The 12,186-nt window shown below is 44.0% G+C and overlaps 1 protein-coding gene across 1 annotated transcript in view; it reads right to left on the bottom strand.

The window, feature by feature from the left end:
• LOC145229534 (uncharacterized) overlaps positions 1–12,186 on the bottom strand; it is an 87,244-nt gene that overhangs the window by 2,148 nt on the left and 72,910 nt on the right. The window contains exons 5-18 of the mRNA XM_080094890.1: positions 10,102–10,282; positions 9,208–10,033; positions 8,214–8,414; positions 7,768–7,936; positions 6,939–7,040; positions 6,488–6,592; positions 5,674–5,892; positions 4,514–4,737; positions 3,417–4,199; positions 2,882–3,076; positions 2,146–2,367; positions 1,439–1,881; positions 908–1,098; positions 249–476 (exon numbers count right to left, since the gene is read on the bottom strand). Coding sequence (XP_079951016.1) covers positions 249–476; positions 908–1,098; positions 1,439–1,881; positions 2,146–2,367; positions 2,882–3,076; positions 3,417–4,199; positions 4,514–4,737; positions 5,674–5,892; positions 6,488–6,592; positions 6,939–7,040; positions 7,768–7,936; positions 8,214–8,414; positions 9,208–10,033; positions 10,102–10,282 — 4,089 coding nt within the window. The remainder of the gene's footprint in view (positions 1–248; positions 477–907; positions 1,099–1,438; positions 1,882–2,145; positions 2,368–2,881; positions 3,077–3,416; positions 4,200–4,513; positions 4,738–5,673; positions 5,893–6,487; positions 6,593–6,938; positions 7,041–7,767; positions 7,937–8,213; positions 8,415–9,207; positions 10,034–10,101; positions 10,283–12,186) is intronic.

Raw genomic sequence — 12,186 nt, 5'->3', positions numbered from 1 at the left:
CTTTACTGCCCCCAATCTAGATCATCGTCATTATTTTTTTTAAATTGTATTGAAGCATGTTATTTCAAATTGAAAAAGTTATAATGCGAAAAGTCCACAAACAACAACCGTTTCTATACCGAAAATTGTTCGTGATTATCTCTGTGGTGATTCTAGTGTCAAACAACAGGGATAAGCAAATAACCAAAATACTACAGTTTATGTTGACCACTTAACGAAGATACAAAATACAATTCTTTCATACACACCTGGTTGGTGGACCTCTCCGTAGTAAGTACATTGTGTTGGTGGTTGACACTCGCGCTGTACACAGCCGCACTCGTCAGCAGTGTCGCATGCAGTCCAGCCCTCCTTGCAGATCTTTGGTTCCTCGCAAACGTTGCATTCGCAAACCGACACAGAACAGCATGGGTTGATCACCTTCTCCGCGAGATGGTAGTTCGATGGACAACTATACTCGCCAGTCTCGCATGCGGCTAAAAATATGGTTTGTTTTCAATCATAAGTCATAAATATTTGTAATTAATGTAATTGCAATTTTAAACACAAAAAGCGACATGTTTTATTCACGATGGAATTTTGAAATTCTAACCGTAAAGTATCAAACAGCTGACAAGTCATAAAGTAGTTTTTGCAAAAAATATGATTACCGATATTAAACGTAAAAAGCGACATGCTTTAATCCAAACGTATTTGGAAATGCTAATGTCATGATAAAAAAGTATAGAAAAAAATCTAGCATTCGATGAAATTCGAACCCACAAATTCATCCGGGGCTTGCGCTTTACTGAGTAACGCAAACTCGTGCAAGATAAAACTCGTAATCGCACACCTCTAGACCCATGTTCGCTCCATGAAATAAACGATCAACATTTAAAAATATATTTTAACTTGTCTAATAACTTACTGTTGTCACATTCGCATGCGTAAGTGGCGCAGCATTCTCCTGGATTAGTCTGATACTTGCGCTCGTACGATGCACACACCACATTATCAACTGGGCAGCTTGCAACGTCACAGACACAAATCTGTTCAATCTCGCTTGGACAACATTCGGGCAATCCTGCTGCTCTAGTTTCCTTTCCGGTCGAAATAACTCTGCAATAAAGATTTTATAGGACTCATGTTTTAAAGTAATTTTTTTCTTATCGTTTTGCACGGGAATTTAACAACAGTAATATCTTTGTTTTAAAGAATAAAGCTGGAAATTTCAATAAATTTGACATCAAACAGACCAGCCAATATATTTTACATTTACACGAGAGTGTCAAAACATTATGGTTTTAATCTTTAAATCCGTAAACAGAGTACCTGATTGCAATAAATTCGGTTCCTTATTTTTAAAGCAACTAAAATCTCACGGTTCTTACATTAGCTAAATTTATTTCGACAAATTTGATTTATGGAATATATTGGTGTAAAAAAAACACAAACCCACCTGTATCCTGGAAGCGTCGAACACTTGGTGGTCTTGGTAGCCGGGCACTGTGTGACGTCACACTCGCATTCGTATACGTCACAGCAAGATCCGTCTGCGCTCTTCTTTACCAAAATGTAACCGACAGCGCACTGGGTAAGCGCTGGTTGACATTGATCCGGTTCGCACTGGCATTCGTATGCTGGACAGCACTCGCCTGGGTTGGACACAACCGGTACTTCCCCACCTTCGCAAGCCGGAACCTCACAGAACGGACACGAGTCACGTGAGCATACGCATTCGTACGTAACGCAGCATCGGCCTTCGTCGACAACGTTGAGCGTGTATCCTGGGGCATCGCAGATCGGTTTCGATGGACAGGTCTCTGGCTTGCAGACGCAGGTCGCGGTTGGGCAACACAAGTCTGATCCAACCACTTCCAAGTCTTCGCCGTCCTCGCAAACCTGCGACAAAAGGTAAATTAAAAATTCTGTGCAAAACCAGAAATCGAGCATATGAAATTAATGCCCAATCTTTTAATGCCGCAAAATTATACAATATCAATTAAGTTTTTATACCACATTACAAGTCACTTGTCCCTCAAGTTTTGTCTGAATTAGGCGAAGATCCGGATTATCCGAATCTGATTTAACCGTGATTTACTGTATTTGGTTTCGACCCGAACCTTTAGGGAACGGGTTCATCACTAATTAAAAACTTCATCTTACGGGTACTGGCGTGCTTGGGCAAGAATCAGCGTTGCACTCGCAAGTGTAAGTGAGACAACAGTCGTTTGGACCAGAAGGGGTCGCTCTCCATTCCTCGCCAACTGAGCAACGTGGTCGAATGATTGGTGGACATCTCAATCCCGCACACAACGATTGGTGATTCTTCGGTAGACAGATGTAAGCCGGACAGCACACCGATTCGTCGTTAGCAGTAGCCAGGTTCTGAAATTCGAAAACAAGGCAATAAAAAGGTTGTCCAATCGTTTATCAATTGCAGAGTTTAACCATCTTCCAAACAATGCTTTCCCTATTCAATTCAAGAGATTCAATTTCAAAAGACTGATTTAGCACATATGAAAAAAATTCTTTCTAGTTGAATAAGGTTAAATATTAATTAACACGTTTGTTTAAAAAAAGAAATTGTAAATTAACAGCATGTAATTATGAAAATAACGGCCCAAATACACATGAAAAGCGACATGCTTTGTTGTTCAAACGTTTCGGCAAATGCTCATGCCATCATCAAATAAGTTTTAGCATTTGTTTTGTTAAACTTGAAAGTTTATACCTGCTTACTGATGCTATTCACTTCATTAAATACAGAACCTGTGATGTGAGGAGTACAATAACATATAGGAAGTCCCTGGACTAAAACGCACATAGCACCACTGGCATAATAAGTCAATTTGAAAGCAACTAAAAAATGCAATGTTCATCATAAGTAGCCTTTGTTTACCTCATCGAATCCGCACACTGGTTCTGGTGGACAGATTACTTGTGATTGAATGACAGTGGAATCTGGTTGACATGTGGCAACGATACAAGCATCAGTGGCACACTGCCATTGTTCACCGGCTCTGCGTCCGTATCCACTCTCGTCAGCACATACTGGACAGGCTGAGGTTTCAATACATTTGCCTTCAAGCAGTACCTGAGAGAAAAAGCGAAAATGATTTATTTAACCCAACAGTCACAGCCATATGATTAACACGCGGGTAATTTCGTAAAATGAGAAGAAATATACCAAAGTTAAGTTGCAAATTCATTCTGACTATATGTTTAGTGTTTATAAAACAGTTTTAATAAGTTTCTCCGCATGTTTGCGGGTTGCAATTCTTAAACGTTAAAAATGCGTTTCCGTGTTTATTGTTTTATCGATAGAATGTCGAATACTTTTGATCATAAAGTCTTACAAATCTAAGTGCAGTTGTTTTATTTTCTACCTACAAAAATATCTTTTACTGTAAACTCCAACAACTTAGCATTCCCACCTTTCCGTCAGCGCAGAAGCATCCCTCCGTTGTATACTGCACGCCAATGGCATCGAAAGTCTTGAAGTTGTCGCAAGTCTTAGTCACTGAAGGTCCGCATCCGTTGAACACGCATCCTTCCGTGGTGCAACCAGTGTATGGGCAGAAGTTGTCCGTTCGCCATTCGACGCATTCACCCTGTCGGGCAGCAGCGCTTACGTAAGCCGAGAACACAGAGCAGCCTGGCCAGTCAGCACCAAGGGCCGAACCCTCGCTGAGAACTGGAAGTCCAGCGATCACTTGTAAGCAAGTATCTATGTATTCAGCTGGATCAACGTACGATGATAGTGGTGAGAAGACGCTGTTCTTGAAGAATCGCTCACAAGAGCTGCGCACCAAAGAGCTACCGCCTCCAACAACAAGACCAACACTTGGTAGTGCATCAGTAAGACATGCTGGAAGTGCAGCAGCCGCTCCAGAAGCCGAACCTGCAGCAGAACCGGCCGTTCCACTGTTATCTGCCAGCCAGTGGTTGAAGAAAGAGGCAAGCTCGTCAGTCGAGGCGTAGGAGCTGGCAGAGACTGATGCCACAGCGTAGCTTCCAACCCACAAGTCGTTGCGGATATCGCCGTCAGCAAGACCGCACAGACCCTCGGTTTTGCCAGAGAACTTAGCAGGAACATGCACCGACCAAGTATCAGAGATAGTGTCGAAAACAACCTTCACTCCGACGCTTCTGATGGTGACAGTAATCACAGATCCGACTTCCTCGACGGTAAAGCTTGTTGATACATCCAAGTCAAACTGTAATCAAATAATCATATAAGTTACAACTTTATTGGGTTAGATAAAGGGATGTATACTAACAACAGAGTTATTGACCAAAATTTAAAGATATTTATTATCTGTGTCCTTTCCACAGCAACAGCATATATTTAAAAGTAAGTTTTCTTAACCCTTATTGTCTGGCTTAGCCTTGGTCGCTTTCGAAGATAATATTAAAACGTCAAAAAACAACCTTCTCTAACCAATGCCAAATTTACCTACGGAAGTACTAGAGTTGAACACATCCGTCTAGGACAAAACTCAATCCTACAAAATGTTGTGAGTTAATTTACCTTGGTGTCCTTGTTGATTCTAATCACGTCCGATGACAGAGTGTCGGTAACAACGATAGTCTTGGTGCAGATGGAGTCAGAGCAGTAGGCGCGTTCAACAGAAACCTCAAAGTCGAGTCCGAATGAATCTCTTGCCAACACATGAGAGCATGGGCACGAACGAGCGTAGCTGTAGCCGTCAAAAGTGTGGATTCGACTGCTGCCAGCATAGCCTCGACAGACGACTGTAGATAAATGTAACTGGCTGTTGTTGCGTAATAGTATAACAAGTTTCTATTAAGGATAGTTTTTATGACAGTACAAAATGTGCGAGACACTTTCTGGGCCATTTTAACTCAGATTGACCAGATGTTGTTAATTAATTGACATTGATATTTTTCAGCTTTAAAGCATCAATAAATGCATGCTTCAATGTAAATAGTTATTGTCCTGAGAGAGTATACCAAGTCTTTACCAGTGTTTCTTATTATTATTCGTCAGACTATTTTTGCCCCAGCAATCCGGAAAGCAGACAGTGCTGCAATAAGGGTCTGCTGACCTGTAGGCACATTTTATAAGTGGCCCGAAAATCAGGGTTGCCAACTAAAAAATTAGAATTATCGGTGTTGCCAAATCATTGTCACAAAGATCGTTGTTGCAACTATAACACAGGGTACCGTGCAAAAACTTGGTGATATGCCTAACTAAATAACAACTTTGCGCGTTTTGGCGATTGGAAACGCGTTAACTAGTTTTTGGATGTCAATCTTACGGAGTAGATCGCTTTCAACATACAAAATAATTATTTTGAAAACATGACTAAATTTCTACTGATTTTAAAGTGGCCTGGATTTTTGACTGGCCTGTAGACACGTGCCTACTTTGCCTAATGATTAATTCAGCACTGAAAGCGGATTTAATAAAAGTGCGAAACAAGAAAGGCAATATACAATTAAACTAATGCCATAAACGCATCAGCAACGATTAAATCAAAAAGATTATCCTAAAGCAGTTGTATGATCACTACTTTTTTTTACATCAATCAAACCTTTCCGGAGGTGTAGTATACTTACAGTCGCACAGAGGTGTAGTATACACGCTTTGGTAACTGGCGACACTAACATATACCGGGGCTACACAATAATCAATTTCGGAAAAAACAAACAGGGTTGTACACTTACAATCACACACGTAGCTCGAGCAACATCCTTCGACGTCCATCACAAGGGTTGGTTCGACACCGCTGGCACAAACTGGTTTGATTGGTTCATCACAGCTCAGAGCCTTGCACATCACGTTGCGGTCTCCCATACAAGTGCATGTCTGACAGGCGTCAGTTGACAGCTGCCAGTTCGAGTACACGTCGTGGAAGGTGCCACAGTCGTCAACACAACCGATACCTGGGAATTTAGCATATGGTTGCATGTCAGTGATATGTTTAACAACTTAAAGCAATATTGCAGCAGTTAAACTGCGGTTGCGAAGATAACATGACCACGTGACAAAGTTACCATTACAACTTGTTTGAAATGTTTTCTAAAAGTTTTCAAATGTTTGTAACTTAACACTTTCTTGAGTTATTAGTTTTTATAAAGTTGTGGGCTAGGAACAACGATTTATGTTGGGTAAAGCATGTAGACCAGGGGTGGGCAACCTTTGTCACTGTGGGGCCAAATACAATTGCAATTATTAGATCGCGGGCCGCACCTTTATATCACACAGGTGATCTTACTTCGTTGCATACCAAAAATGCCTTACTACAAGTAAAATTTGCATTTGATTCTCGCAGCATTCTGTCAGGTCGCAGAAAAATATCAGGCGCACTAATCTGGTCAACAATATACAATAATTGGACTCGTTTGCCAGTACATTTGAAATCCAAGTGTCTCTGCGGGCCGTACAACCTTTAATCAAGGGCCGCATGTGGCCCGCGGGCCGCAGGTTGCCCACCCCTGATGTAGACAATCGACAACATTCAAAAACAGAATGTCTTACGTTCGCATCTGTATTGTCCACAGCATTCAGTGTCGTCGTTGATTCGTTCTCTCCTCTCGTTGTCAAGACAAGTTGGAGCTGGTGGACACGTGTCTGGTCGGCAAACTGCGCCAAAACAATCATGTTCGTGATAGATAACTGTTCATTATAGCACTAGGTCTTAAACTACATGCAACGCTGATCCATTTGTCTAATTCCGATGCTTAAATTAGACTGAAAATGGCACAGATTAGTTTAACAAAATTGGTGTCAAAAGTGGTATTAACAATGTGTATGTATACACACTTACTCACATGACCAATTAAACCTTTTGCATGCCTTATAGCGAAACGAGAAAACAATTGTTAAAATTGACTGACCAAAAAGTGAATAAAATTTTAAAAATATCACAGACCTAAGCAGCGTAAGCGACATAGAACAGTAACAAGACATTGCTGTGATGGAAGCTTACCGCATTCGTAGATTGGACAACAGTCGCTTGGATTGACAACAACTGCCGCATGGTGTTCCTCACAGACTGGCATCGTCGATGTACACATTGAACTGTCACACACTAAAACAATAACGAAAATTAAACATGTCAGCTCCAAAGTGATGTAAGGTTAATTGGTGTGATTGCACAACTTGCAAATGTATGGTATGTTCAAAATGAGGAAAAAATCGACAGAAATAATCGGCATTAAAATGCCTCGGAGTTCTTGTCCGGCATATAAACGTCAAAATAAAGTTTTATGCTAAGCGGAGTTGATGACAGAAAAAAATACCCACAGCACTATAATCACAACAAAGAAACCCTACCATTGGTTTCAGACGTTTATATTTTCTCCATAGTTTTCAAACAACACTATAGTATGTTATCTGTTCGAACAAGATACTTCCCCTGCTGTTAAAAAAACGTTTTCGTAAACTCAAATCTACTGACATAAGATTCATTAGATTTATTATCTAGAATACCACGAGCTGGGTGATTTTATTTTAAAATTTCAAGTACGTGTATTACATTAGTACATTGGTTCCCACCGGGGAGAAATTATTCGCGAGAGAAATTTTAAAACTTGAGGGGAGGAAATTACTTATATTTAGTTGTACATTTAGTTTGTAAATGGACACTTAAGCTCAGGGAATATAACCTGTGAAGTTGATAAACCCCCAGACTTTAAATAAAATTTGTATGGTTTAGCATCTACTATGTAGTATATCAGGAAGGAATAAAAATATTTAGAACCACTGCAATAGTGTTTGGTATATTTATTGAAAATAGTTGGAATCAAGAAACTCACCACATTCGTATTCCTCACAACATCCGCTGGTCTTGGTGACAAGAATGAATCCAGAATCGCACAACGGTTTGGAGACCTCGGGACACGATGAAGCACTGCAAACAGCACCCTCAGTAGTGCACAGGCATTCCTGACAGCTGTCAACAGGATCGACCCAACTGTCTCCCACCTTTGAAAAGACACATAATGGTTAAATAATCGTTTATACCAGTTTTCGTGTGTTGAAATCCTAGCATCAGTAGTTGGAAGTGCGGTGTTCGGACAGTGAGGAACAAAGTCAGTTTAACGTCAAAAAACATATTGTAACATCACAATTGTGGGCTTTTTTTCTCAGGCGAGCACGAACATCTAGCATTCACATAAATTTATTTAGCTCAAAAGCACAATGCTCAACTCAACTAAAAAGGTTGTTCAGTTATTTTACGTTTTAACAAACGCCAACTTACGTTGTGTGCTGCGCCAGTGGTATCCTTGCAGCTCGTTTCGTCAATCACACAAATAGGGCAACAGTCGTAAGGATCAGCCAAATGAAGTTTCTCTCCTGCAGGGCAAGAGCTGACCTCACAGGTCTCTGGAACGCATTGCGCTTCGCCTCCCATACAAATACAATTGGTGCAACCGCCGTCTTCCTTCCATACAGCACCAATCTGTGTGAAAAAAGAAACAAATGTGTACTGTAATGCTAACACGGCTGTAGTTTTGCAAATGCATTTCAATTTTGTTTTAGGAATCATGTTTAGAGAACAATGCAGAGAAAAAACAAACAGATGAGGGATAAAATGATTTTGCAGATTCTAAAGTATAACGGCAGTGTTAGTTTGGTTATTTGTCTTTGATGTTCAGCACTTGTTCGTTCTTGCATTTACAAAGACTCCTTGCATTAACATTACATGTTTTTCGCTGTGTTTACTTTTGCAGAATGAAATATACACTCGGTTGTGAAAATGACCGTAACGCATTTGAAGGTTTGTAGGAGTTAACAAATATATATACATAAACACGAAAAGTAATCGAAAGACCAATATAAGATAGCAACTGTCGTGCTATTTTTCTTTAAACTTTGTTCATTATTATAAAATCGCAATATACGCTGATGTACGCCATTATAATTAGAATATTTTCGACGTTTATAGCACGGCTCATTAGTCACTAAACCAGGATGTACCAGCGAAAACCAAGTGTTGTTTATGAATAACGACCTACATAACGTTGTTTCCTTTACATGTAGATGTTGTCTGTATGCCGTGTACTTATCTATCTCTATTTTACTAAATGTAGTCATACATGAATTGTGGCGGATTGCCGTCTTTGTTTTTCATTTACTGACGATGACAAAAGTTATGCGCTGAACTTTAATGCGACAATTTCGGTTGTGGTAATGCAAAATGGAGTAAACAAACATTTAGTGTTCCTAAACATATTATAAAACAAAAAACTCACCGCTCTGCGAACTGAGTTGCTGTAACATGGACAGTCCCTCGGATAAACGCAAGATTCTCCATCACAGACTTGATCGAACGAACAAGTACCACACGATGATGAATCAACAACTCCAGGACATGAACCCTCCATGTAACCAGACGCTGATGATGCCAGTGCCTTGGCATAGGAGTCAGCAAGTGCGTTGTAACGGCCAGCAGCATAGGTGTCGTAGTCGGAAGCGAGTGCTGCACCAGAGGCGGCCTTGGCATCAGCCAAACTGGAGACACCACCTGCTGTGAACGAAATCAAAGACTTCGAATCTCCACTGTCGGATGATGAAACGACACCAACGCCGTTGTTACCGGAGGCAAGGCCACTGCTTAGTGCCGCTAAGTTATCCGACATTGACTGGTCAACTGCCACTGGCTTGTTGCTCTCACTTGACGACACAGAAGAAAAGAATACGCCGGGAGAAAGTAAACCTGTACTTGCCCCAGCGAATCCAGAGCCATATGAGCTGCTCACACATTTCGAAACAGCACAACAGGCTTGTTTGTCTACCGGTGTTTTGATGGTATTGGCAGGACATCGCACATCGTCGACAGTCGAACATTTCATTGGATTGCAAGCACATTCGTATGAACCGCAACAGAGATCATCATCAAGTGGAATAAACTGAAGGTCCTCGTAATAGTTGCATGTAGGAGAAACAGACTTACATAGCGACACATCACATTCCTCATCAACAATACGGTAAGTCAAACAGCAATCATCAGATTTCTCTGAGATAACCTTTTGGCCCACGCCAGCGACAGGACACACATCGCAAGACTTAGCCGAGCATCTGCGAAGCAAAGAAAACAAATCAATAATGTGAAATTGGAAAAAGTTTATCAACAAAATCAACTATACCTGACATTAGATGAACTGGAACATGAACAAATCATACAAGGATCGTCAAATTTATACCAGGTTTCACCATAACAGCGACTAAACCCATTTTCATCCAGACATTCAGGAGAATCCAATTCAGCAAATAAATTATTGCCTTGGTCGATTGTGGCATGGCTCGAACCGAGAGCTCCGTTGTCGGCTTTGTTTGTAAGTGCTACGTCGCTGCCTGAGCTGCCATCGCCGCCGGTGATCATCTCGAAGGTTCCACCTCCGAGCACGATGTCGGACTTGCCCAGTCCGTACGCGCCTGCGTCACCATGGCCTCCGTAGTATCCTGGACCGTATGGGTGGCCCAAGCCTGCCAGACCTGCTGCGCCAGAGCCGACAACAGTTTCGCCCATGTTGAACACCATCTTGTTGCCCTTGCCGCCCTTCTTGCCGCCGTCGACAAACACGCCGCTGTCCTGAGCGCCATAAGCCGCGCCGAGGCCGGCTGCCAAGTTGTCGCTCGCCTGATCAGCCTTCACAACGCCGTCCGAGCCTTCATCATCAAAGTCCTCGATCACGAACGAGTGTCCGCCGAGAACGATGCCAGAGTCGGCGCCTGCCATTGCCTTGCCGTTTCCATAGTACTGGCCTGGGCCGGCGAATGGACCATACTGACCGGCAGCGCCCGCAAGAGCATTTGATCCGATCACGTTGTCACCCATGGTGAACATGGTCTTGGTGAAGTCCTCGCCGCTGTCCTTGCCTCCGACGTACACGCCGCTGCCTTGCTCGCTGGCTGCCAGTGCTTTTCCGAGAGCCGCGTTGTCGGCCTTGTTTGCAAGTGCTACGTCGCTGCCTGAGCTGCCATCGCCGCCGGTGATCATCTCGAAGGTTCCACCTCCGAGCACGATGTCGGACTTGCCCAGTCCGTACGCGCCTGCGTCACCATGGCCTCCGTAGTATCCTGGACCGTATGGGTGGCCCAAGCCTGCCAGACCTGCTGCGCCAGAGCCGACAACAGTTTCGCCCATGTTGAACACCATCTTGCTGCCCTTGCCGCCCTTCTTGCCGCCGTCGACAAACACGCCGCTGTCCTGAGCGCCATAAGCCGCGCCGAGGCCGGCTGCCAAGTTGTCGCTCGCCTGATCAGCCTTCACAACGCCGTCCGAGCCTTCATCATCAAAGTCCTCGATCACGAACGAGTGTCCGCCGAGAACGATGCCAGAGTCGGCGCCTGCCATTGCCTTGCCGTTTCCATAGTACTGGCCTGGGCCGGCGAATGGACCATACTGACCGGCAGCGCCCGCAAGAGCATTTGATCCGATCACGTTGTCACCCATGGTGAACATGGTCTTGGTGAAGTCCTCGCCGCTGTCCTTGCCTCCGACGTACACGTCGCTGCCTTGCTCGCTGGCTGCCAGTGCTTTTCCGAGAGCCGCGTTGTCGGCCTTGTTTGCAAGTGCTACGTCGCTGCCTGAGCTGCCATCGCCGCCGGTGATCATCTCGAAGGTTCCACCTCCGAGCACGATGTCGGACTTGCCCAGTCCGTACGCGCCTGCGTCACCATGGCCTCCGTAGTATCCTGGATCGTATGGGTGGCCCAAGCCTGCCAGACCTGCTGCGCCAGAGCCGACAACAGTTTCGCCCATGTTGAACACCATCTTGTTGCCCTTGCCGCCCTTCTTGCCGCCGTCGACAAACACGCCGCTGTCCTGAGCGCCATAAGCCGCGCCGAGGCCGGCTGCTAAGTTGTCGCTCGCCTGATCAGCCTTCACAACGCCGTCCGAGCCTTCATCATCAAAGTCCTCGATCACGAACGAGTGTCCGCCGAGAACGATGCCAGAGTCGGCGCCTGCCATTGCCTTGCCGTTTCCATAGTACTGGCCTGGGCCGGCGAATGGACCATACTGACCGGCAGCGCCCGCAAGAGCATTTGATCCGATCACGTTGTCACCCATGGTGAACATGGTCTTGGTGAAGACCTCGCCGCTGTCCTTGCCTCCGACGTACACGTCGCTGCCTTGCTCGCTGGCTGCCAGTGCTTTTCCGAGAGCCGCGTTGTCGGCCTTGTTTGCAAGTGCTACGTCGCTGCCTGAGCTGCCATCGCCGCCGGTG

The sequence above is a fragment of the Phallusia mammillata genome, chromosome 5 (genome assembly GCF_965637545.1).
Source record: "Phallusia mammillata chromosome 5, kaPhaMamm4.hap1.1, whole genome shotgun sequence".
Classification (NCBI taxonomy): Eukaryota; Metazoa; Chordata; class Ascidiacea; order Phlebobranchia; family Ascidiidae; genus Phallusia; species Phallusia mammillata.
Note: the sequence above shows the minus strand (reverse complement) of the source record. Positions and strands in the feature narration are given on the sequence as shown.